At 45.6% G+C, this 27,684-nt stretch overlaps 1 protein-coding gene across 3 annotated transcripts in view; it reads left to right on the forward strand.

Moving 5' to 3' along the window:
• Positions 1-27,684, forward strand: part of ZNF513 (zinc finger protein 513) — a 436,233-nt gene that overhangs the window by 93,851 nt on the left and 314,698 nt on the right. For 2 of the 3 annotated variants that reach the window (XM_044061485.1, XM_044061486.1), the window contains exon 2: positions 1,559-1,687. The exons of the other annotated variant lie outside the window; for it this stretch is intronic. In XM_044061485.1, the coding sequence (XP_043917420.1) occupies positions 1,559-1,687 (129 nt within the window). The remainder of the gene's footprint in view (positions 1-1,558; positions 1,688-27,684) is intronic. 3 annotated transcript variants of the gene reach the window in all.

Here is a 27,684-nt window from a genome sequence, read left to right on the forward strand (position 1 = left end):
GGTCGATGTCACCATTTAGCTGAAGTTCAAATATTACCATGTTTTTGTTCTGATTAGTTCGTGAGATTGTCCTTTCACCTCTTAACATGACTGTTCAGTCTTTCTAACTTGCTTTTATGGTGAATGGATGTACAATATCTGAATACTTGTGCTCATAAAGGGTACAGGGTTGTCCCATGTCATTAGCATTTTGGTTCTCTGCCATCTACCGGGGGTGACTGAGTGCCAAGTCCTAGACTGCTTTGTTTCCATTTTTGAAATGATGTTGTAGACACTTTGGAGATGAGATGGTTATCTGCCAGCCTGGATGTGTACTAAATCCAACTTGCTGACATTTTTAGTCCTCTACAGCATGCTATCAGCTGCTCCTAGGACCTGTCCTTGTCAACTAGATCTGACAAACCTTCTAATTCCTCCAGGCTATCTCCGTCCCACCTTAGTTGCTGGTGAGGAGACTGAGGTACCTGGGGCAACTTCATATGGCTACTAGAAAATGTTTTCAGTTTAATTCCCAACCCTTTGAGCACACCTGGTAAACACCCTGAGGGAGGGGATATGCATTGGGCATCTGTGCTGCTTAATCCTCACTTCTGCAATGGATCAGTGATCGCAAGTTGTCCTGTCCATCCACTGGCAGCATTATACTTGTCTCCCTGGTCTCCACCAGGGAAATAGTGTGCCAGTGTGCCTTCAACATGAACAATCTCTCACCAACCCCCCCCTCCCCCCCAATTTGCATTCAGAGTTTTACTGTGTAGCAGTGGGCTGGAGTATTAGCCGGGTTGTGCATAAAACGCTGAAAGCTTGGGCAGGTCAAGTTCACTAATGCAGTGGTCCGAACTGTAGTGTTTAATGATGTCAGATGCATTAAAAAAGGGTAATATACAAGCTGTATGCAGGCAAGTCTGCCACAACGCAGCTTTGAAACAGTGAAATACAGGAAGGTCTACCGCAAGTGAGCACTGAAGCAGAGTAATATTGATCACCACCATAGAATTGCACAACAACAGTGTAACTACTGTAGCTCAAATAACATGCATGTTAAATATTGAATTTCATATATTACATGGTTTCACCATCTTGAATGTTGTTCTTATAGAAAGAGCAACTGTCCAGTTATGTAGACAGTATGCTTTCATTGTTTTAAAGTCAGCATGTGAAGTGAAGCTGTTTGCTGTGTCAGCCATTAAGAAAAATGTCTCAGGTGGCTGATGCACACGTCCTGTAGTGTTGTGGCCAGCCATTTGCAGCAAGATGCTGTCCTAGAGTAATTTGCACATTGTTGTGGCTTTTTGAATAAGTAATTAAGGGCCTTTATGGAGCTGTGCCGCATCTTAAATGTTACTGAAATACTGACCCATACGTATAAAAGGCTTTGGTTTAAGTGGCAAAAAGTACTTTCTCTAAAACGACAATAACCTTATGGCCAGATGTCAGTTTGTTAAATGGTCAGAGTAAAACTGCATGCAATTCACAATTCTGATGCATATAATTTGTTTGGAAAAGTATTGCTGAAAGTCCTAAATTGTGCTTAGAACTTGTTTGAACTTGATTGCAGTGGACTCGGAAGATGGATTGCCGGGTAACACAGCTGGCATTATCCTTGAGAGCGATCTTCTCTTGGGACAAGATCTGGAGTTTGAGGACAATGACGATAGGATTATGGGATTTGAGAAAGATTCTGAAGGTTTGTAAAACTTAACTGTTTTGCAGTCAAAAGTATTCTTTGTTAATCACCTATCAGTCCAGCATAGGCTTGTCCTTCAAGATGTTTCAAAATCTGTGAATCCTAATTCATTTGTTGCATACAGTTTTCCGTAATGGCTTTCTCCTCACTTAGCTCATTCTGGGATTCTGCACTTCAGGGTGTTTGAGTGAGATATTCAACCAGAACAGAGGGATCTTATGAATGTTTAGAGTATTAATTCCACAGACCATGTAATGTATTTTCAGAAAATGGGTTCTTTCATTTTAGCATTAGTTGTTTAACAGCTGTGTTTAGCACAGAAAATTGGAAGTACGTAAACTGTTTTCTTCATTTCTGACCAGTCAAGTGCCTTCGTGCTTCATTTAAAAAATTAAGCAGATACTTTTTGGAAATGTAATAAAAAAAAAATCAGGCTTTACCCAGAATTTGATCGGTCTTTTGGGACATGCCCTGAAATACCAGGTGAACTATTATTTGGATTTCTGTTTGTATGATCTAGCAAGTGTTTCTGTATTGTAGTCAAACATTGGCCATTTTTCTAGCCCCCCCGATGTCCATCCTACTTACAGGATTTGATGTCATTCCAACTAATACAAACTTACTGTTGCTGACCAGGGTGGGGGAGGCTATTCCCAATTGCTGTAATTGTTTTTACCTTCCTGACCTTGAAAAAAATCTGTGTATTAACAGCTCACTGATCCAGTTGTCCATCTTTGAACCCACCCCATAAACCTGCTTACCTTTTTTGTTTCTTGTACGGAATATTGAAAACTGCTGACATCTTTGTGCATCATGTCTAATTAAATGATTACATGGCCCACGTCATACACAGGAAACATTTAATTTGTGTTGTTTGTCAGGATGCTTTTTAAACAAAACCGCTACAGTGGATGAACGACAAGCCTCCATGTTTGTTCAGATTTCCTTTCTAGAAGGAATATGGACTACGTGACCTGCAGCTCACTGTAACTTAGCATTAGTATGTGTAATGCTATATACACCCATTCCAATTTTATATGTATGTTCTATGGAAGGTAGCTTGCACTGAATCTATACTTTGTGTGCCAGTGGCGTTTTGTATTGGGTAGAATCATTTATATATGTTCAAAAAGAGTTAAGTAATGCAGCTTTTGAGTGTAGTTCTTAAGAGCCATGCGGTCCTCCCAATCTACTTAACAGACCATATGTCCACAGTGACTATTCCTGTTTGTTGTGCCCATTTTTGTTGCACCGCAGCTCTTGGGGAATGCAACTTGAGGAGAACCTCAGCAGTTCTTAAGGAGTCTGTTTTCTTGCAACAGTGCTGGTTGTCAGCGGTTCTTAAGGAGTCCATTTTCGGCAACAGTACTGGTTGTAAAAAAAAAAATGTTGCTCTTCCATGGGAGTCTATTTTCCTGCCTTGTCTTCTTCTAGTTGTCAAAAAATTGTTTGTTGTTCTTAGTCTTTGAAGTATTTGTCTTGTATAAATGCTCACAGTTCTTTCTATGCCACTTTTAAACTTCTCCATAAATATCTTGACTGAGATGTTTGATCATCAACTTCACACTGTGAAGTTTCCTGTGGCTTCTGAATTCTTACCATGTCTCGATCTTGTAACTCCAGTGGTATTCATAAAACTACTTTTATTCTGTTTTTTGCCACATTTCTGACAGTTGTATTTGTATCAGTAAAATAGTTACAGGAGGTAAATTACTTTTCAAACTGTTTTACTAACAGTTCATTGAGCTGCAGAAATGAAATATTGCAAGATGTCAGAAATCAGAATGGTGGGATTGTAATTGTCCTAGCTTTTACTGATGTAGTTTCTAGTGAAATTCACGGTTTAGATTGTTCTCACCACTTGACCGTTCAACTGCTGATAGCATGAATTGAATGTTATGAAAGTCCAAGTCTTGCACAATTCATTAGAGCTCCAGACTTGAATTTCTGGCCTTTGACAGATGAAACATCTAGTGACCCCTGATTTGGGAATATAGAGTTGAATGCACTAGTCCCACTTGTGGCTGTCAGTTTTATTTTTGGGAAGCCTGGAATTAGGCTTCTTTAAATTGGAACAAATCTGTATTCATTGTGCTCCACAGATGATGCTTTTCATTGCCAATACCACCATTTGTGATTAGTTAATATATTTTCTTGACTGTTTATTATGGTGTAAACTGCACAAGTCTGTATTGCTTGCTCTGATGTCCTTCATGGATGCATCTGCAGTCATAACAACTGGGTTGTCCTGTCGTCAGGCAGCCCTTCAGTCGGCCGGATTCCAAAGTCCGGGTCCGGCTTCGGCTGATGTCGCACTTCACCCGACGTCATCTCTGTTGGTCTTCGGGTATAAAAGCATCAGCCGACGCCATTTTCCTCAGTCTTTCTTGCGGCGTGGCCCGGAAGCAGAAGCTGTTCGCAAGTGCGGTCGGTCGGATCCAGAGATTACTTCTACCGAATACTACTTGAAGACTTCTAAAGCTAAGTACCCGTTGGGGACTCTTTCTTGCCTCAGCCGATGTCAGAAAAAGTTAATAATTGTTTAACCTGTGGAAACAAATACCTCATAAAGATTTCCACTCTTATTGTCTGCCTTGTTTAGGCCCAGCCCACGGCGTAGCAGCCTGTTCGGCCTGTGCTTCTTTCAACCGGCGAGCGGCTTAGGCGTCGGTCGGAGTTTGCAGAACAGTTTTTCGGTTCTGATTTTGCCTACATTATGCCGTCGGTTCCTCCGAATACCAAATCTGCCAAAAGCAAAGATAAAGGCCGACACTTTCGCGGTCGCGGTTTCGGACGAAACCATGGTTAAGCAAACCGCGAGTGTCTCGGTTTCGGCCGAAACCGAGAAAACTGATCAAAGTACAGCTGAACCTATTCCTACAACTGAGGCCCTGCTACAACTCTTGAATCGGCCTCAGAAATTTTATCCACTACGGTGGTTGATTTATCAGACACCATTCCCTTGGATGTCTCTACCCCAGCACGTGGTGCTGCTAGGCCTCAGCAGCCATGTCCATTAAGGCCTTGCCAGGGCTAAAGCAGCCAAGACTACTAAAACAGTGCCTGTTAAACCCCACATCCAGGCCCTCTTCTAGTTCTCAAATGCTTACTTTGGCAGAAGATTTAATTTCATTAATTAGAGGATCTCAATCTCACCCAGACAGGGCCTCTCAGCCCCAGAGAAGAGACCTAGGGCAGAGCCCTGAGCCAGTGTCCTCTGATGATTCTGCTGATGAATCAGACATAACTGACCAGCCAGAGGCTCCTTTCTCCAATTTTGAAGATTCTGATGCTGAAGAATCCATTCCAGCTGCTTCCCCACCAGAAGAATTCTCCTTTGGCGAAACCTTACATGCCATGCGAGAGCAGTTCCAATGGCAGCAACAGGATTTTTCAGACTCCAGAAAAAGACTTAGGACCTTTCTGCACCTCCTACAGCACAGGCCCTTAGCTATACCTCCTGTTCTCTCTGTGGTGGATGATGCTTTCAATGATGTCTGTTCCGCTCCAGATTCTTTACCTCCAGCCCCTGCCAAACCAGACAGATTCTACAGGGTGCCAGATACTCATCACCACCTTTACAAGGCCCCACTTGCAGACCCAGAAACTATATCCCAGGGTCCCAAGGCAGTAGCCGCGACCATAGCTAAAAACCCTATTCCTTCTGAAAGGGAAGCAAGGTCATTAGACAGATGGGGTAAAAAAGTCTACACTTCAGCTACTCTCTCAGCTAGAGCTTTAAACTGTCAGTTTCACATGATACAATACCAAGAGTTTATGCTTGATCAGTTAACTAAAAAATTAACCACTGATGAATCTCTTGATAAGAAATATGTATTAGAAATGGTAAATAACATACAACAGGTTAGCAACCATTCCTTAAAATGTGGCTATGATGCACTGGAGGCTTCATTTAGATCAGCCATGACTGGCACAGTGATAAGAAGGCATGCATGGCTAAAGGAGCAAGCTTTACCGGATCATGTTAAAGCTAAGTTGCTAGATGCTCCTATGGATAAGACAAGTTTGTTTGGTACACCTGCCCAGCAGGTTATGAAGAAAATGGAAGAAAAGGCAAAATCTGTTCAAACTGTTAAAGATTTCTTGCAGGTTCAACCCCAAGGTTTAGCAGGAACTGGCCTGCCAAAATTGGTCCTTTCCTGACTCCACAAAATTTCAAAGGCGCCGGCATAGGCGTTCCAGAGGCAGAAACCAATCCAGAGGAGGTGCCTACAGAGGCCGACAGTGGCAAGGTAACAACAGAGCCACAGACACAACCACTGCCACTACATCAGCACAACCAAAGTGACTTAACCTAAATCCGCCTACCAGGGAACAAATAGCAGCTCCTCTAGGCGGAAAGTTAACCTTATTTTCAAAGAACTGGCACTACATAACAAAAGACAAGTGGATTTTACAAACCATAGATCAAGGTTACCGGTTCCACTTCCACACTTTACCAGTCAAAGAGGAATGCCAAATCTACCTCCAAATCAAAAACAGAGGCTCTACACCAGATAATGGAGTTAGCAAACATGAGAGCTGTAGAAAGAGTGCCAACAGCAGAACAAGGAAAGGGGTTCTACTCCAGACTATTCCTAGTTCCAAGAAAGGAAAAAGTTGGAGACCAATTCTCGACCTGTCACCTTAAATACATACATCATTGTCCCAAAATTCAAAATGCTGACCCTACAGCATCTTCTTCCCATGCTGGGCAAGGAGTCTTGGCTGGTAACTCTAGATCTCAAGGAGGCATACCTGCACGTCCCCATTCGACCAATCTGCAGAAGATACCTCAGATTTCTTGCAGGATCAGAGCACTATCAATTCTCAGCATTGCCCTTTGGCTTATCTACTGCGCCCAGAGTATTCACAAAATGCCTGGCATCAGTAATCGCCCATTGCAGACTACAGGGAATTCAAATTTACCCATACCTGGGCGACTGCCTGCTACAAGGGACAACAAAAGCAAGCTGACAACAGATTTACAAAGGGTCATTTACTTGCTACAAGCACTGGGATACACAGTCAATTTACAAAAATCAAGGCTGATACCATCCCAAACAAGGACATTCTTGGGCGCGGAATTGGACACAGTAAAACAAATGGCATTCCTGACTACAGAAAAACAAAAAGAACTTCCTCTTTACTTCTTGGCACTAACAAAACTGAACAAGTTAACAGCAAGAAAAGTACTGCAGGCCTTGGGCTTCATGGCATCATGCATAATCTTGGTCCCATTTGCCAGGCTACATATGAGAAAACTACAGTGGTACCTAAAGAATTTATGGTCCCAGCACAGACACAGCCTGGAAACAGAAATCCCACTAATTCCATGCTTAAAACAGGAGTTCCTATGGTGGGCTCAGGCATGCCAGTCAAACCCAGGCCTACCCTTTCGCAGATGTCAAGCAAGCCAGACCATCACAACAGGCGCTTCAGATCTGGGATGGGGGCCCACATGCTGGACAAATGCGTGCAAGGATTGTGGACACAGGATCAACTTCACCTGCACATCAACCTAAAAGAAATGCTGGCAGTAAAACTGGCAATCCAAAAGTTCAAACCATTTTTCAAAGAGGGCCAGTTGATGATAAGGACAGACAACACCACAGTCATGTGGTACATCAACAAACAGGGAGGCACTCATTCATACCCCCTATGCAGAATGACTTTGGAGCTGTGGACCCTGGCACTTAGCTACAACATCCAGTTACAGGCAATATTTGTACCGGGAAAAGAAAATACTCTAGCAGACATATTAAGCAGAACCACATCGGATGCCCACGAATGGAAGCTGCACGCGGACATCTTCAAGACCATCTCAAAGAAATGGGGAATGCCTCAGATAGATCTATTCGCATCACCTCTCAATCACCAGCTCAAAAAATTCTGCACAAGGACATTCCACCCACTAGCATGGAAAGTGGATTCGCTCTCCTTCAGCTGGAAAGGCCTAACAGCATATGCATTCCCACCTCTTCCTTTGATACACAAGGTACTACTAAAAATCAAGGAAGAACGTCCAAGGATAATCCTGATAGCTCCAAACTGGCCAAGACAACACTGGTACCCACTGCTGAGGAGCATGTCTCGGAACAATATGTGGCCAATACCCCTGATGCCTTTGATGTTAACTCAGAACAACTACAGCATCATACATCCAAACCTAAAAGCGTTGCAACTGACTGCATGGAACATCACATAGCAGCAGCTAATCCAGAACTTTCCCAAAGAGTTAAAGACATTATTCTTGAAGCACGCAGACCTTCAACAAGAAGGAACTATGCTGGAGAATGGAAAAGGTTTGTCATTTGGAGTACGGAAAGAGGAAAAGATGTGTCAAACATAGATATGCCTAACATTCTGGAGTATCTGGACGAACTTCTTCATTCAGGCCTGTCCTACTCCTCCATCAAGATACATGCATCAGCTATTTCAGCAGGATACAGCTTTGATCCACCTGTTTTTCGCACCCTTTGCTCAGGCAGTTCCTCAGAGGAATCAAGAATGTAAAACCTCCAAGGAAACCACCATTACCAGCTTGGGACTTAAACTTTGTGCTAGAAAAGTTGACACTATCACCCTTTGAACCAGCAGCAACAGCAGACCTACAACACCTGTCATGGAAAACTGCTTTCCTACTGGCAATTACTTCAGCAAGGAGGGTTTCAGAACTACAGGCCTTAATGGCAGTGCAACCCTTCCTAATCTTCCACCAAGATAGAGTGTCCATGAGGACTAATCCTACATTTATGCCCAAGGTGGTATCCAGAGTGTCTTTAAACCAGGCAATCCACCTACCTACCTTCTTTCCCAACCCACAAAACAGAGGGAAAGAATACTGCATACCTTGGATGTACATAGACAGCTACGCTACTACTTGGACAGAACAAAAATAGCAGAAAGACTGACCAACTTTTTGTAGCCTATGCAACAGGAAGGGAAGGAAAAGCTATTTCCAAACAGACAATCTCCAAATGGATAGGAAATTGCATACGATTCTGTTACTCCTTCCATGGAAAACCAATTCCACAGAACATAAGACCTCATTCTACAAGGGCAACAGCCACTACCACAGCCTTCTTACGAGGAGTGGCAACCAAAGACATTATTGAGGCGGCTACTTGGACCTCCGTGCATACATTTGCCAAGCATTATAATTTGCCTCTATATTCCAGAAGTCGAGCAGGGTTTGACACTGCTGTACTGCAAGGGATCCTAAACACACCATAATCTACTTTTATCCTCCTCCCTAGTTGGCTATGGTATTCTACCCAGTTGTTATGACTGCAGATGCATCCATGAAGGACATAGTACAGTTTTGTACCTACCTTAAATGTAGATGTCCGAACTGGATAGCATCTGCAGTCAGGATCTACCCTCCTTCCCCTCTGTGGTACTCCTAGGGTATTTACCCTCCTAATAGCTAGCTGGTGGGGGGGGGAGTCTTTTATGGTGTATTTGTTTGTATATATGTACATACATGCTTATTTTGTGTTTACATCTATCTTTTTGGAAACATTGGCATCTATCCAAATTTTAGCCTTCAAGAGAGCTACTGGCATCTGGGGCAAGAAACACTGAGGAAAATGGCGTCGGCTGATGCTTTTATACCCGAAGACCAACAGAGATGACGTCGGGTGAAGTGCGACATCAGCCGAAGCCGGACCCGGACTTTGGAATCCGGCCGACTGAAGGGCTGCCTGACGACAGGACAACCCAGTTGTTATGACTGCAGATGCTATCCAGTTCGGACATCTACATTTATGGTAGGTACAAAACTGTACTTTTGAGTCCACTTTCCTGGCCAGTACATCCTATGTTGAACTAACTTTGTACTTTATTTCTTTGATTTGTTTAGTGTATGCTTTTAAACACATGTTTTCATAGTTGACTGGAAACCTGTATCCACTTTTGGGAGTTTCATCTTGATCACCTATAGGATGAATACTAGCACATGCTTTGTTTATAAAACTTTCCCCAGGCTATTTTAGCCCCTCCTCTTTACCCGTATTCTTGCAACAGTTGCCCCCTTTGCAAATGTTTTCAGTCATACATTTAAGATGGGTCACTCATCTGAGCAGTCCCATTCTACTTTGTTGGGGTTTTGCCAGTGGTAAAGTTGTTTTTCTTTTTAACTTGTTTGCCTTCATACAGGTCAGATTTTTTTTGACCATGTAGTGTGTAGATACCAGTTTTCTTGTCATGCCATGTTTCCCTTTCCCCATTTGCTTATATTCTGTTTGCATAATTTAGCCAAGTTTAAATCCTGATGTTCTTCATCTCACATTGCTGCAGTCATAACCTGTGGGGTAGTCCGCTGTCCTCGGTCGGCCCGAATACCAAAGTGTTAGGCTGGCGTCGGTCATGGCGCTCAGATCTGACGTCAGTACGCCGTAGTACTAAAGCGCATGACCGACGCCATATCCTCAGTCTTTCTTGCCGCATGGTCCGAAGCAGAAGCAGCGTTTGCAAGTGCCGTTCGGCGTCCTGAAATTTTCGTATTTTGAGTTTCAGACCGAAGACCAAGTTGGGCTAAGTACCCCGTTGGGGAATATTTTTGTCTTTTGCCTCAGTTAAATCCGGATGTCAGAAAAAGTGAATAATTGTATTTCTTGTGGGAAACGGATACCTCATAGGGATTACCACTCTCTCTGTATTCCTTGCTTGGGGCCTGAGCATGACGTAGTCGGGTGTCACTTTTGTGCTAGATTTAATAAGCGCACCATTAAACGCAGGTTAGATTGTGCTAGACTTGTCTTCGGTAAGCGGTGTAACTACAATATGCCGTCAGATCCTCCAACACCCGCTACCGCTAAGAAGCGCAAGGAAAAATCGTTAAAGTCCAAGCAGGATGAGTCGTCCGTTACGGACGCCGGTTCTTTAGAAACTACGGTGGAATCTGTGGATCCAGCCAAGGTTTCAGCTGAGTCTCAGGGGGAGCCTTTAATTTTGCAGGATGTGGCCTCTCAGGAGTCGGGTCAGGCTGAGGGGGCCTCTCAGGTCTCTGTAGTCCCTTCTTTGCATAAGGTGGTTAGGCCTTCTACTTCTGTCTCTAAGGCACCTTCCAAGGTCAGGCCTGGTTTGTCTTCCTCTGGCGTCAGCCCTAGTTCTGCAGGTTCTGTACCTAAAAAACATATGTTGAAAATGGCAGAGGATTTGATTACCTTAATCAGGGGTTCTATGCTCCCTCCAGATAAGAGGCCTAGGGTGGAGCCAGAGGTGGAAGGATTGGAGCATTCTTCAGATTACTCAGAGTCTTCGGCTGAAGACATTCAGAATTTTCCTCCTTATTCTGATTCAGATGCAGAGGATTCTAGTCCTTCTGCTTCCCCTCCAGAGGATTTTTCCTTTTCTGAAACCCTGCACTCCATGAGGGAGCATTTTAAGTGGGAAGGGCAGGATTTCTCAGATTCTCGGAAGAGACTTAGGGAATTTTTGTTTTTACCACAGCATAGGCCCTTGGCTATTCCCCCTGTTTTGGATGTTGTTCAGGATGTTTTCTCTGAAGCTTCCCTTAATCCTGATTCTTTGCCTCCTGCCCCGGTCAAGCCAGACAGGTATTACAGAGTGCCAGAGGCTCATAAATACTTGTATAAGAGCCCAAGAGCTGACCCGGAAACTATTAGCCAGGGACCTAAGGGTGTCAGGGCTTCTGTTGTAAAGAATCCAGTTCCTCTGGATAAAGATTCTAGAGCTTTGGATAGGTGGGGTAAAAAAGTGTATACCTCTTCCACTCTAGCGATGAGGGCTTTGAATTGCCAGTTTCATATGCTGAAGTACCAGAATTTTCTCCTAAGTCAGTTAAAATCTAAGGTAGATGCTTTGGCAGAGGGCGTAGATTGTAAGGAATTGCAAGATTTAGTTCATGCCTCTGATCAGGTGGGTAAGCATTCTTTGCAGTGTGGTTTTGATGCTCTTCAGGCTTCTTCTAGGGTGGCTGCCACTGGATCAGTTATTCGTAGGCACGCCTGGCTTAAGGATCAGAACTTGTCAGAGCATGTTAAAGCTCGGATTTTGGATGCTCCCCTTCAATCTGAAGTTCTGTTTGGTTCTCCTGTGGAGTCAGTTTTGAAGAAAATGGAAGACAAAGCTAAGTCCATGCAGACAGTTAAGGATTTTTTAAGTTTAGCAGAAATTGGCCTGCTAAGGGATGGGCTTATCCTTCTTCTGATTTACAGTCTAGGGGCAGATCTAGACGTGGTAGGGCAGAGCTCATGCTCAGGGTTCTTTCAGGCCTAGAACTTGGAGTTCCCCTGCACAATCTTGGTGAGGGCAGGGGTCAGCCTTTCGTAAACAGACCCAATGACCTGTATCTCCAGCTGCCAGATCCCTCCTGTCTGGCAGCTCCTCTGGGAGGAAAGTTGGCACTTTTCAGGCAAAATTGGCTTTTAGTCACCCAGGACAAATGGGTGTTGGATATTATAGACCGAGGCTACAAGTTTTATTTTCACACCTTGCCTCCTTTCAAAGGCATGCCAGATGTTCCTCCTCAGCAAAAGTTGGAGGCTCACAAGCAGATTTCTTTACTTTTAAAAATGGGGGCTATCCAGGGGGTCCCTCCGTCAGAAGTGGGCCTAGGATTTTATTCTCGCCTGTTTCTGGTACCAAAGAAAGGAAACACTTGGCCAATTCTGGATTTGTCTATTCTCAACACATACCTGGACATTCCCAAATTCAAGATGTTAACTTTGCAACAGCTTCTGCCACTGCTAGGCAAAGATCACTGGATGGTAACTCTGGATCTCAAAGAGGCTTATCTTCACATTCCTATCAGGCCCAGCTGCAGGAGGTTCCTGCGTTTTCGGACTGGCACTTTTCATTATCAATTCTCTGCATTGCCCTTTGGCTTATCTACTGCGCCCAGGGTGTTCACAAAAGTCCTGGCTCCGGTGATAGCCTTCTTAAGACTAAGGGGGATACAAATTTATCCTTATTTGGACGATTGCCTGATTCTTGCTCAAGACAAAGTCAAGTTACTTCACCATCTTCAGTATGTTATGACAGTGTTAAGGTGCCTAGGGTATTCTGTGAATGAAACAAAGTCCAGTCTAGTACCCTCTCAGGACATGTGCTTTCTGGGTGTGACACTGAATACAGCCTCTCAGATGGCGTTTTTGACCCCGGGCAAACAAAGAACTCTTGCCCTTTACTTCCAACAATTATCTCTACGGTCCAGGCTGACTGCAAGGACAGTCCTTCAGGCCTTGGGGTTCATGGCATCTTGTATTCTGGTGCTTCCCAATGCCAAACTGCATATGAGGAAGCTACAATGGTATCTCAAAAGCGTATGGACTCAACACTGCCATGATTTGGGCACTGTCATTCAGATAATACCTTGCATCCAAAGGGAATTCTTGTGGTGGGCTCAGGAATGTCACCTAAACAAGGGACTCTCTGTGACCCGACCAGAGGCGAGTCGGATCTTAATGACAGATGCCTCAGACATGGCTTGGGGAGCACACTTCAATGGGAAATGGGTTCAAGACACGTGGCCTCCCAGACTTCAACATTTGCATATCAACATGAAGGAGATGTTAGCAGTCCAATTTGCCCTGATGGCTTTCAAGGATCTACTTCAACCAGGACAGGTGTTGATTCAAACAGACAACACAACAGTCATGTGGTACATCAACAAGCAAGGGGAACCCATTCACCCTCTCTTTGCAGGCAAGCTATGATTTTGTGGGAGACTGCTCTCAGTTTGCACCTCACTCTTCAGGCAAGGTTTCTGCCGGAGCACAGAACTCCTTAGCAGATGTTTTGAGCAGACAGATGGTGGATCCCCACAGTGGAAATTGGATCCTCATGTATTTCAACAGTTGACGGTGGCTTGGGGAACTCCAGACATAGATCTGTTCGCTTCTCCACTAAATTTCCAACTGCCAAAGTTTTGCACAAAGCTGTTTCACCCAAAAGCTTGGAAAGTGGATGCTCTATCATTCAGTTGGAACAACCTTCACGTCTATGCCTTTCCTCCTCTGCCTCTTCTTCCCAAGGTGCTCTTGAAGGTCAGACAGGACAAGCCTTGTATGATTCTAATAGCTCCGGATTGGCCACGTCAGCACTGGTACCCTCTGCTGAGGAGTTTAGTGCAGGAGTCTCCTTGGCCTTTGCCAGCAGTTCCACACCTTTTGTCCCAGGCAAGCAATCATTTCCGCAATGTCAGGATTCAGTCCCTGCATCTGACAGCTTGGCATATTCTGTTTTAGACCCTGGGGGGGGTCGCAGCTTCCTCAACAAGTTTTGAATGTCATTTTGGAGGCCAGACGGCCTAGTACCAGGAAAGTTTATGCTGATAAATGGAGGAGATTTTTTCTTTGGAGCAAAACGAAGAGCTTTGATGTCTCTGTGCCTAATTTGAGTGTTTCACTTCAGTATCTTACAGAATTTTTAGACAAGGGTTTGTCTTTCTCCTCTGTAGAAGTTCATGCTGCAGCCATTTCTGCTCACTATGACTGTGACCCACCTTTATTCTCTCACCCTTTGTTTAAGCAATTTCTTAGAGGGGCAAAGAGCATAAGACCCCCACGTAGAGCTCCTACTCCTTCCTGGGATCTCAATTTTGTGTTGGAAAAGCTCACTTTACCTCCTTTTGAACCTGCAGCTGATACGGAGTTGAAGTTTTTGTCTTGGAAGACTGCTTTTTTGTTGGCCATTACGTCTGCTAGAAGGGTATCTGAATTACAGGCTCTAATGGCAGTTGAGCCCTTCCTGATTTTTCATAAGGATAGGGTATCCCTTCGTACTAACCCTACTTTTATGCCTAAGGTTGTTTCTAATGTGGCATTAAACCAATCTATTCATTTGCCTACATTTTATGCTGATCCCCAAAATAAAGGGGAAAAATATTTGCACTCTTTGGATATTCACAGGCAGTTACGTTATTATTTGAGCAGAACCAAAGGGTTCCGGCAGTCTCAACAGTTGTTTATTTCTTTTGCTTTGGGTTCTCAGGGGAAACCTGTTTCAAAACAAACTATTTCTAAGTGGATTGGCCATTGTATTGCTTTTTGTTATTCTCATCATGGTAAGGAGGTTCCGGCTGGAATCAGACCTCATTCCACTAGGGCGACTGCCACTTCTACTGCTTTTAAGGGAGTAGCTACTAAGGATATTTTGGAGGCAGCTACTTGGAGTTCAGTGCACACTTTTCTAAACATTACCATCTCCTCTTTATTCCAAATCTAGGGCTGGATTTGCCACTGCAGTTTTACAGGGCATGTTAGCAGCTCCCAATGCTTTATGATTTTGCCAACCTCCCTTTACCTTTGCTTTGGGATTCTACCCACAGGTTATGACTGCAGCAATGTGAGATGAAGAACATAGTACAGTTTTGTACCTACCATAAATGTAGATGTTCGAAGATCCACATTGCTGCAGTCCAATTTACCCTCCCTCCTTCCCCTCTGTAGTTTGGGGTGTTTGTGTGGTTTGTGGTGTAAATATTGTTTCTACATGGGTGATTGGGTGTTTTTCCATTTTTGACTATGGCCTTTCTTTTTAAGGCCTTCTGACATCTGGGGCAAGAAAGACTGAGGATATGGCGTCGGTCATGCGCTTTAGTACTACGGCGTACTGACGTCAGATCTGAGCGCCATGGCCGACAAGAGCCTAACACTTTGGTATTCGGGCCGACCGAGGACAGCGGACTACCCCACAGGTTATGACTGCAGCAATGTGGATCTTCGAACATCTACATTTATGGTAGGTACAAAACTGTACTTTTACTGCTTTTCTGTCACTGTTTGCTGGATTACTTGTATTCTGAACAATGGGATGCAGTTCATCTGTATAATTTTCTGGTCATTAACTGTATTTTTTTTTGTAAAGGTAAATATTCAATCCTTTAGGAAGTCCCCTTGGATCCAAGGTTCTACTCCAGTGCAAGCACTGAAAATGTTGTAAATATCTCAGAGAAGCTCATTTCTTTACATGGCTGATGTACTTCATGTTTCACTGTTGCAGTCATCACATTTAGGTTATCTGCCTGCAGGTAGCCCTTAGCCGGCCTGAATACCAGAGTCTTGGATTCCTCCGTGGGATGCTGTCTCTTCTTCCATGACATCAGGTAGTCAGGGGTATAAAACATGCAGCTGACTCCATTACATCAGTCTTACTTGCCATGCAGTGCCCGAAGCAGAAGCAGTTTGCAAGTGCCGGTCGGCCGACTCTTGAAATTTTCATTTTCGAGTTTCAGAACCGAAGTCATCAAAAAGGTAAATACCCCTCTGGGTATCTTTTTTCTTGCTCCAACCAATGTCAGTAAAAGTTAACAATTGTCTTACCTGTGGAAAGCAAATACCTCATAAAGATTTTCATTCGTACTGCATTCCCTGCTTAGGCCCTGACCACGACGTCCCTCGCTGTCGGTTTTGTGCCTTGTTCAACCCCCGAACTATTCGTCGTCGGGCTATCTTTGCAGCACATTATTTTGGTACTCTGTATCAGTACTCTGAAATGGCTTTGTTAAGCCATCCGACTACCGATCTTCAGAAAAAAAACGTAAGGATAAAGACAGAGACAGACTGCATAGGTCCAAAACTGCCGATGACGCTTCCGTTAAGCTAATCGCCAGTCCACCGGGACTCAGTGAGGTGCTTTCGTAGCCCCTGATAACCGCTACTTCAGATTCGCAGGCCACTACTGAGACCCATTCAGAGTCCGGTATGCCGCGAGATGCTTCTTTGACTATGGAACCTGCAGATGTCTCTACCTTGGATGGGTCCGGAGCCGCTGTGCAGGCACCGGCTTCTGAGGGTGTATTCAGGCCTACAGACTTGCATTTTAAACAGACGCCATCTTCTTCATCCAGGCCTAAAATTCACACCACACCTAGAAAACCGATGTCCAAACTGCATGCTCAGGCCCATATGCCTAAAAAACAAATGCTTAGAATGGCTGAAGACCTTATTACCTTAATTAGGGGAAACCAGCCCCCCCCCCCCCCAAGAGACCTAGAACTGATTTTCCTTCTGAGTCTTCTGATCAGGAATCTGATATTTCTGTTCCTTCTGATTACCAGGATTTTCCCTTATCTACCTAAGAGGATTCTGATGCAGATGATTCCATTCCCTCTGCCCCCCCCCCCACAGAAGATTTTTCTTTTGGTGAAACCTTGCACACTGTTAGGGAGCATTTCCGCTGGGAAAGCCAGGATTACTCTGACTCCAAAAAGAGGCTTAGGGAATTCTTACTCCTTCCTCAACACAGGTCTTTAGCTATCCCTTCTGTTCTGGATGTTACAGATGATGCTGTCTTGGAATCTAGCCTTTTCCCAGACACCTTACCTCTAGCTCCCAGGAAACCTGACCAGTATTACAGAGTACCTGACTCTCACAAGTTCCTCTTCAAGAATCCTACTGCGGATCCAGAGACCATTTCCCAAGGACCAAAAGGCATTAAGGCTACGCCTGCCAAAAATCCTACCCCTTCTGATACAGATTCTAGAGCCTTGGACAGATTGGGTAAGAAGGTATACACTTTTGCTACTTTGGCCATTAGGACTTTAAATTGCCAGTTTCATATGTTAAAGTACCAGCAGTATATTATGGGACTACTTAAACAGAAAATTATGTTGATTTCTGACTGTGATGAACACAAAGAATTACAGGATTTAATGCATTCTGCAGAAAGTTGGTAAACATACTTTGTAATGTGGTTTTGACTCTTTAGAAGCATCGTGCAGGGCTGCTGTCACTGGGTCTGTACTTAGAAGGCATGCTTAGCTTAAGGAGCAAAACTTGCCAGATCATGTTAAAGCTAAATTACTGGATGCTCCCTTAAATCGAGACCACCTGTTTGGCAACAATGCAGAAGTCCTCCTCAAAAGGATAGAGGAAAAAGCTAAATCTATGCAAACTGTTAAAGATTTCCTACAAGTACAGCCTCCCAGATTTAGTAGGCATTGGCCTTCAAAGAATTGGTCTTTTCCAGTCTCTTCCAGGCCTTCTCAGTCCAAACACAGGAACAGCAGACCACCTAGGTTACAGTCTCAGGCTACGCACAGGCCTAAGCAGTGGGGGGCTCCCATTTCCAAAGCAGGGATTAGTAAGCCACCCCATACGGAAAAATGGCACAATAACTTAACCTTAACCCTTCCAAGTCCTGCTCAACTGTCTGCTCCCTTAGGAGGAAAGCTCGCCCTGCATGCAAAAAACTGGGAACTCATTACCCAGGACAAATGGGTTTTGAGTATAGTTTCCTAAGGATACAGATTCCACTTCCACACCCTACCAACTCCAAACGGTTGGCCAGACCTACCTCCAAATCAGTGGGCGGAGGCCCAACAGCAGGTTCTCTCTCTAAGTATCAGGGCTATTCAACCTGTCCTAGTAGAACAAAGGGGACAAGGTTTTTATTAAAGACTTTTCCTGGTACCCAGAAAAGACAGCTCCTGGCATCCTATCTTGGACCTCTCTATTCTAAACACCTTTCTGGTAATCCCAAAATTCAAAATGCTAACACTTCAACAGCTGCTTCCTATGCTAGGCAAAGATGCCTGGTTGGCAACCTTAGACTTAAAGGAAGCTTACCTGCACATTCCAATAAGGGAATCTTGCAGGAAATACCTACACTTCAGGGCAGGCTCCATGCACTATCTACTGCGCCCAGGATATTCACAAAGTGTCTAGCTCCAGCCATTGCATTTTGCAGGCAGAGAAATATTCATATATACCCATACTTGGACGATTGTCTGATTCAGGCAGAAAGCCAGGACTTGCTATTAAAACATTTGGCATTCGTAAAGAAACTTTCTAACCTCACTGGGGTACACCATAAACAAAAAGAAATTTCACCCAGTACCCAGCCCAACAGATTCTATTCCAGAGAGCAAGCTTGAACACAACTTTCCAGATGGCTTTCCTCACTCCAGAGAAACAAGTTTGTTTGACAACCTACTTCAAACTATTGGCCACAAAGACCCAGCTATCTGCAAGGAAAATTCTGCAAGCCCTGGGGTTCATGGCCTCTTGCATTCTACTTATTCCAGATGCAAGACTGCATATGAGGAAACTACAATGGTATCTAAAATGCCTATGGTGTCGACATTCTCAGGACCTGGAATCAATTATTCCTGTCATTCCTTGTATAAAGAGAGAGTTCCTTTGGTGGACAGAGGCCTGCTACCACAACAAGGGGCTCCCTTTCACTCTACCCCTTGCCGCCCAAACACTAACAGATGCATCAGACTATGCATGGGGGGCTCACTTGGCAGGGCAGTGCATTCAGGGCAAATGGAACCCGAGACGGATGCACCTGCATATCAACGAAAAAGAAATGTTAGCTGTACAGAATTCCATGACCGTCTTCAAAGACCGCATTCTTCCAGGACAACTATTGGTGAAGACAACACCACACTTATGTGGTACATAAACAAGCGGGGGGAATCCACTTGTATCCTCTCTGCAGACTAGCCATGGCTCTGTGCAGACTAGCCATGGCTCTGTGGAACACAGCCTTGAGCTACCAAGTGCACCTACAAGCTCAATTCCTGCCAGGCAAGCTAAATTCACTGGCAGACGACCTAAGCAGAAATCTCATGGACCCACACGAATGGAAACTGGTACCAAAAATATTCAACCTCTTGAGGAACAAATGGGGGACTCCAGAGGTAGACCTGTTTGCCTCCCCTCAGAACTACCAATTGGACAAATTCTGCACAAGGACTCCCCACAGTCGAGCTTGAAAAGTGGATGCCCTGTCCTTTACCTGGGAAAGCCTTTCTGCTTATGCCTTTCCCCCTCTGCCTCTCCTCTTGAAGGTTTTGCAAAAGATCAAATAGGACAAGCCAAGGACAATACTGATTGCACCAGACTGGCACGCCAGCACTGGTACCCCCTATTGCGCTGGAACCATGGCACCTGCCTCGGACCCCTTCCCTGCTGTCCCAGCAGGCAGGCCAGGTTCTGCACCCTCAGCTTCAAACCCTGAACCTTGCAGCCTGGCTAATTCCTTGAGCTCTCCAATAGCATCCTCCAGTAAGCAGGTGCTAAATGTCATTCTGGAGGCAAGGAGGCCTAGTACCAGAAAATCATATGCTGAAAAGTGGAAAATATACTGTTCCTGGAGCCAGACTCAGGGGATGGACACAACGGTGCCCAGCTTACTTCATATTTTTCAGTACTTAACAGAAATGCTCCACAAGGGCCTATCCTTCTCGTCAATTAAAATTCATGCCTCTGCCATTTCAGCACATTATAATACTGAGCCAATCCTCTTCCATCACCCCCTGCTAAAGCAATTCCTTAGAGGGGCCAAAAATTTAAGACCCCCCCAGGAGAGCCCCTACTCCAGCCTGGGACCTTAACTTTGTATTGGAAAAGCTCACTCCCCCTCCCTTTGAGCCAGCTGCAACTGCAGAGTTGAAATTCCTTTATTGGAAAACAGCTGTCTTCAGCAAGAAGAGTGTCTGAATTACAGGCCCTCATGGCAGTGGAGCCCTTCAATCTGAAGTTGTTAATCTTCTTCCTATTCATCACTGATGGGTTCGGAACCGAGTTGGCCTTATACCAAGCTTGCATGCACCAAAAACTCTTGAGCTAAGCTGCTACCCACAATGTCCTTCACTCAGTTATCTCAGATCTCGTTTGCCATGCAGCCATATAGCAGCGTTTCACCAAGCTCTCCAGCTAAGTGATTTATCTTGATAAATTTACAAGTTTTTGTGGAATGTTTTCTTGTTCGTTACTAGTTCTTTGGTATCTTTCTACACTCAGCTCTACCTCTACCCACAGGTATCCCTTTCGTACCATTGTTTGTATTGGCCTTTCTACCCTTGTGGTATCCCATTACCATTGTTGGTATTTCCTCTTTCTTCACTTTCCTAACTCCTTCTTTCTTTTGTGTGTGTATGTTCGCTATTATGTCTGAGAAGAAGGGAACTACAGGGTTTAAACATTGCTCTTCTTGCAGTGGTAAACTTCCGAATAACGACCTTCATGAAAAGTGTGTGTACTGTTTGGGGGTTCCGCATTTGTCAGCAAAACCCCCATGCGATATTTGTGCTAGCTTCAATCAGCAGACGCTGAATGAGCTTCGTAATAAATTGATCCTGAAGGGCCTGCTTTCATCGCCTTTTTCCGAGGCTATTTCTGAGATGGAGGTCTCATCCCCTCCTTCTGTGGACAAGAAACGTCCTCTCTCTGATCCCTGTTCACCAGTTGTTGACAGGGGTAAAAGCGCACAAGGCCCAAAAGTCTTCCTCCAAGCACCGTACTGCCTCCTCAGGTCCAACTACCTCGGCTCCAAGTTCGGCTCCAGTGAAGCATACCGAGGTCGCCTCGTTGGCGCCTACCACAGCCCCGATGACTACAGCGCCATCTACTACCTCTGTTCCGATCAGTTTGCCTCTATCTCGGCACCGTCGACCATCTCTGGTCCGATGTCAGTTCCAACAACTTCGGAGCCGTTCTTGACATCCACCCCTGTTGTGACCGCGGCTCCGAGCCCGTTCTCTGTTCCAACCATTCCTTTGTTGCCGGTTTCTAAGCTGGAATCGTCAGTGCCATTCTGTGATACAACACGGACCCAGTGCTCGTCTGCGGACCCTTTTGTCGGACAAGCCTGCAGCCCCCTTTTGGACCAGCCTGATTCCCCCTTAGGAGCATCGGTAAGAGCCACCAGGAGCCTTTCAGAATTGGATGTGGTGCGCCTTTTTGACCAGCTGCTGATCGCCAGGGAAATTTCAAATTTGCCTAGACCCCATCCCACTCCAGGTTTTGTGTCTATTACACCAGCGACCCCTACATACTCTCCTTCCTTGGATCCAAGGCTCATAAATCCAATGTTTTCGAGAGGACCCCCCTTCCTCATTGCCGACATTGACAGTGTCGGAGGCTCCTTTGGGTGTTGGTTCTGTCAGAACCCACCCTTCCTCAAGCTCATGCTTGGGAGTGGAACCTCCGGTTCCAGTCCCGGTTCCGATTGTGTTGTCGGTCCTGGCTTCGGGTCAGAGGGTGACTGCTGCCCCAAGTTTGCTTGAGGCTCCGTCCTCAGGGGCAGACTGTGTGGAGCAGGGTGTGACTCCGGTTCCAATTTTTGTCTTCTTCGGTTCTGGGCTCCTACTCCTCTTCGGGTGGGCCCGTTTTCCAGGTGATGGAGAAGGTGGTTTGCTTCTAGCAGTCCTCCAATGTCCGTCATCCCTCCAATTACTTCTGAGCCGCAGCTGTCAAAGGCCACCCTCCCAGGACTCCGAGAGCACAAGGCCCAGGAAACCCCTGTCCAGGGTATTTCCCTTTCTGAGTCTTCTTTGGATGCTACCACCGAAGAACCCCCTCGGAAACTGGCGTGTAAGAGGAAACACATGGACTCCCCAGAGGAGTCCCTCATGGAAGATACGGACTACAATGATGGGGAAGGATCCCCATGGTCACCCCCTGATGATGTTTCCTTTGGAGACATCCTGGAAATCTTGAAACGGAGATGTGACTGGAAGCCCTCTAAGAGTAATCTGTATTCCTGCAGGCTTTTTGCTCTCAGCCCTCTACTTCTTGGATGACTCCCCCCTGCCGATGAGTTGGTTAAGCTCATAGTGCAGTGGGTGTGGAAGAACCCAGACACTGTTGAGGCCATCCCCAGGAGATCAGCAAGGTACTCTTCCCTGCAGAGGATCAACCCCATTGGTCTAGAAGTTTGCCAGTGGACGCTATGGTGGTGGCAGCAGCCCCGAAAAAGGACCTTGCGGAAGAGAGTCCTGCTGTCCACCCACCCAACAGAGAGTCCCAGGCAGTGGACAGGTTAGGGAAGCGAGTTTTTGCATCAGCGACCTTTGCAGTCAGGTCTCTGAACTTTTTGGCACATTTTACGAGGCTCTAGAGAGATCTTATCTCCGAACTCTCCGGGACCCTCACGGGCCAAGTTTCGGATGGAGCACGTGATAAAGTTGCTTCCCAACTTGCCACGCTAGAGTCCATATCCAATTCGTCCATGAAGCTGCTGTCCCAAGCGACTGAAGGAGTGGCTAGAGCTGTGGGTGCAGGCGTAGTCATGAGATGCCATGCATGGATGCATATTTGTGACCTCGCGGACTCCTTCAAGTCTTCCTTTTTAAATGCCCCTATTGAACCATCAGCTCTGTTCGGTGCTAAGGTCAAGGATACATTAGCCAGGTGCGAGCAAGACAGGAAGACCTTGTCTGCCATGGGCCTACGCTTTTCCAAACCTCAGCATTCCTTCTCCAGGAACCAGAGGAGTAGGAAGATGTGACACAAGAAGTTTCAAGGTCCTTTCCATGATGCACATGGTGAGGACTCCCCCAGAGGCAGAGGGGGTTCCAATAATGGAAGACGCCCCTTTTGGAGCAGAGGGGGTCCCCGGAACCAGGGCTCCAGAGATTCCTTCTCTGATAGACCGTATCAGCGCTCCTGAAGTGCTGCCCGATTGCTTTCCTCTGAAAGCAGTCGGGGCATGTTTTTCTCTGCACCAAGCTGCCTTGGCTCTCTGTTACAAATGATCAGTGGGTGCAGAGAATCATTACCAGAGGCTACCACATTACCCTAATATCTTATCCAAGGCCTCCGAAATCCCTCTATGTCCGCTATGAAAGCTATGTCAAAAATGAGCCATCCAACAGGTCCCCCCAGACCAGTGCAGATCAGGGTTCTACTAAAGATTCTTTTTGGTGCCAAAGAAGAACGGGGACTGAAGGCCCATTCTGGATCTCAGCCAACTAAACAAATCGGTAGTTCAGACCAAGTTCCGCATGGTCACGATTCAATCCATTCTCCCCTTTCTGCATGAGGGTGTGTGGATGTGCTCATTAGATCTGCGGGATGCGTATTACCAAATCAAGATGGACAAGTGCTCCAGGAGCCCCCTTCGTTTCCGGTTGGGAGCCCATCACTGCCAATTCAGAGCCCTGCCTTTCGGCCTCTCAACGGCCCCCAGAGTGTTCACGAAATGCCTAGCAGTGGTAACAGCTCATCTGAGACTTCAGGGATTCCAGATGTTTCTGTACCTAGACAATTGGCTCCTCTCCACCCCCACCAAGCATCTACTGGTCAGGGCCCTCCACTACACCCTAGTTCTAGTGGAGTCACTGGGCATCACCATACACTGGGAGAAATCCAGCCTTCAGCCCTCACAACAATTGGAATTCATAGGAGCAATATTCAACACCCAGTCAAGTCTGATCTCTCCCTCTTCACAGGCTTCAGAGATTAAGGGCGCAAGTTTGTCGAAGAAAGGTGTCTGCAAGGGAAGTTCTGCAGGCCCTGGGGTCTATGACTGCCATCCCTATTGTTCTCCTGGCTAGATTGCACATGAGATTACTACAATGGCTCCTTCAGGCCCAGTGGATACCCAGTCTTCACCCCCTGAGCTCAAAGATTCTCATCACCAACACTTGCAAGCAAGATCTCCTCTGGTGGATGAGTACAGACGAAAATCTTTGGTGTCACCCCTTCCAGGCTTTCCAGCCCAGTGCCACCGTGACAACGGATGCTTCCCTGATTGGGGGGGGGGGGTCACTTCCAGGGAAAGTCAGTCCAAGGCACGTGGTCAAATGTAGAGGTCAACTTGCATATCAATGTCCCGGAGTTGAGTGGTGCTATTGGCGTTGCAAGCTTTCCATCCACTCCATCTGTCCGGAACGATTGCTGTCCAGTCGGGCAACATGTCCATGGTCTGGTACATAAACAAACAAGGAGGGACCAAATCTTACCCCTTATGTCATGAAGCCATAAGAATATGGCAGTGGGCGAGAGCTTCCAGCCACTTTCTGATTGCAACGCATATCCCAGGGAGCTCCAACATGATTGTGGACAAGCTAACCAGATGCATCCTCTGTCCTCATGAGTGGTCTCTCAATCCGAGTGTAGCAGCGGAACTTTTCAGCCATTGAGGCTAGCCATGCTGCAACCTTTTCACCTCCCCCTCAAACACAAAATGCAGCAGCTACTTCGCCCTCTTTCCCCCTCACAGGGAGTCACCGAGAGACGCTTTGATGTACGATTGGCCCACGGGTCTCCTTTATGCTTATCCTCGATTCCTCTGATTCCCCTTGTTCTAAGGAAAGTTATTCAGTTGAGAAGCAAATTGATCCTCATTGCCTCGTTCTGGCCTCATCAGGTATGGTTTACCTTCCTCCTTCCTCATCTGCTACAACCTCCTTGGATCTTAGACACTCGTCAGGACCACATATCTCACCCACAAGGGCCGACTCCCCGAATCTGTCCACTCTCAAGCTGACTGCTTTGTTTCTCCACTTCTGCTAGTTGCCAGGCAGGAAACCCTCTCTTCACCAGTCTGTGATATTATCTTGGCCTCTCATAAACCATCCACCAGGAAACTTTACAGGGACAAATGGAAAAGATTCTCTATTTGGTCACATAATCAGAAGCTAGATCCGTTCTCAGCCCCCATAGCCACTATTCTTCATTATCTGGCTGAACTGTTCGACAATGGGGTGTCAGCTTCCACCATTAGAGTCCATCTGTCAGCTGTTTCCAAATTCCATAATGGTTCAATTGGAGTCACGCTTATTTCCTCTCACCTTTGCAAGACTTTCCTCAAGGGTATTTTCCACAGCAGGCCTCCCATCAGGTAGCCGGTGGAGGCATGGAATCTCTCCTGGGTTCTGCAGTCTCTTTCTCTGCCCCCTTTTGAGCCTGCTGCGACATGTTATCTAAAATTCCTGTCATAGAAATCCTTATTTCTGGTGGCTGTCACCTCAGCCAGACGAATTTCTGAATTGCAAGCATTATGTATCAAGAGCCCTTATCTGATCTTTCATAAGGACAGAGTATTACTTCGTACTAACCCATCCTTTCTCCCCAAAGTCGTTTCTGACTTTTCGATTAACCAGTCCATTGATCTCCCTGTATTCTTCTCAAATTATTCAAACGAGAGAATACTGCCTACATTCCTTGGATGTTCATAGACAATTATGTTTCTATCTGGACAGAACTAAATCCTTTCGCAAGTCAGACCAGCTTTTCATTTCCTTTGTGGGTCCTAGAATGGGAGGTGCAGTATTGAAAGTTACCATGTCTAAATGGCTCAGGGATTGCATTGCCTTTGCCTTCTCATATTCGCTTATGGATGGATCTAACCCTGGCCAAATCAAAGCTCACTCAACTAGGGGCTATTGCAGCATCGGTTGCTTTCCACTCTAGGGCTTCCATGGATGACATTTGTGCAGCTGCCATTTGGGCTAAGCCCCATACCTTTGTCAAGCATTACAAATTGGATCTGATCTCCAGGGAAGAGTGACCTTTGGTTCAATGGTTCTCAGGAATGTTCTTCCATAAGGGCCACTCAGGTTCTCCGAGTAGCTTGGGATTGTGTCCCATCAGTGATGAATAGGAAGAAGATTAACAACTTCAGATAAAAAGGTTATGTCTTACCATAACTTTCCATCTGAGTTGTTCATCTTCTTCCAGTCATCACACCCTCCCACTGACCCCCCTCCACAGGTTCCTGGCCGATCTTCTGGGTCTTTGTGGTGTCTTATGGTTTCTGCACAGAGATGGCCTCTGACTTGTTGTTTCTTCTATATATTACCTGCAAACTTGATCTGAGGTAACTGAGTGAAGGTCATTGTGGATAATAGCTTAGCTTGAGAGTTTTTGGTGCACGCAAGCTTGGTATAAGGCCGACTGTGTTCCGAGGGCTCGGAACCGAACCCATCAATGATAACTGGAAGATGATCAACAACTCAGATGGAAAGTTACGGTAAGACATAACTTCTTTTTATCTTCCATGCAGACAGGGTTTCCCTCGGGACCAATCTTTCCTTTATGCCCAAGGTGGTGTCTATTGTGGCCCTAAATCAGTCCATTCATTTGCCTATTTTTTTCCCTAATCCACAAAACGAAGGAGAACGAATACTGCACTCTCTGGACGTACACAGACAACTTAGATTTTATTTGGACAGGACTAAGCCTCTCAGAAAATCTGAACAGCTGCTAGTTGGCTTTGCTGCAGGGGCAGAGGGGAAGGCCATTTCAAAGCAAACCATTTCTAAATGGATAGCCCATTGTATTAATTTCTGCTACAAGCACCATGGAAAACCTACCCCACAGGGGATAAGATCATATTCCACCAGGGCTGCAGCCACCTCTACAGCCTTTCTCAGAGGAGTCTCTACCAGCGACATCCTGGAAGCTGCTACTTGGAGCTCTGTACATACCTTCACCAAGCATTACCGCATGCCTATTTTTTCTAAATCCAGAGCTGGTTTTGCCACTGCAGTCTTGCAGGGCTTATTAGCTGGCCCTAATGCTCTCTAACTTCCTCCTCCCTTTCTTAGCTTTGGGAATCAACCCAAATGTGATGACTGCAACAGTGAAACACGAAGAACATAGTACAGTTGTGTACACTTACCATAAATGTAGATGTTCAAGTGTATTCACTGTTGCAGTCCTAGTTGCCCTCCCTCCAGCCCCCTGACTTCTCTTGGCTCTACCTTTCCATCTTGTTTGGTGTATTTAAGTTTTCTGGAGTTTTGCTTTTTGATGGAGGTGTACCATAACATATAATTGCTTCCCTTTGTGGGGGCACCTGACATCTGGGGCAAGAAAAACTGATGTAATGGCGTCGGCTGCATGTTTAATACCCCTGACAACCTGACGTCATGGAAGAAGAGAGAGTATCCAAAGCAGGAATTCAAGACTCTGATATTCAGCCCGGCTGAGGGCTACCTCCAGGCAGATAACCCAAATGTCATGACTGCAACAGTGAATACACTCTAACATCTATATTTATGGTAAGTGTACGCAACTATACTTTTCTTTTAAGCCTTCCACGATTAAGACCTGCAAACAAACATAATCCTGAGCTTGGGGCTGCTGTAGTGTTCGAGTCCAGACAGCTTTTAAGATCCAGCAAATATGATCTTTGGTATTTCTTTAATTAGCCGTTAGGTTTTGGTGTTGTAGAACACTTTCTTTGCCACATTTCTCTGAACTAGTTCCAGATAGTTACTTTCTGACCTCAGTTGAAGCTGCAGTGCCCACTTGGCTGTCAATCTGATCTGTTGATTTTTGGCATTA

The sequence above is a fragment of the Protopterus annectens genome, chromosome 2.part0, assembly GCF_019279795.1.
Source record: "Protopterus annectens isolate FY-2018-M chromosome 2.part0, PAN1.0, whole genome shotgun sequence".
Lineage (NCBI taxonomy): Eukaryota > Metazoa > Chordata > Ceratodontiformes > Protopteridae > Protopterus > Protopterus annectens.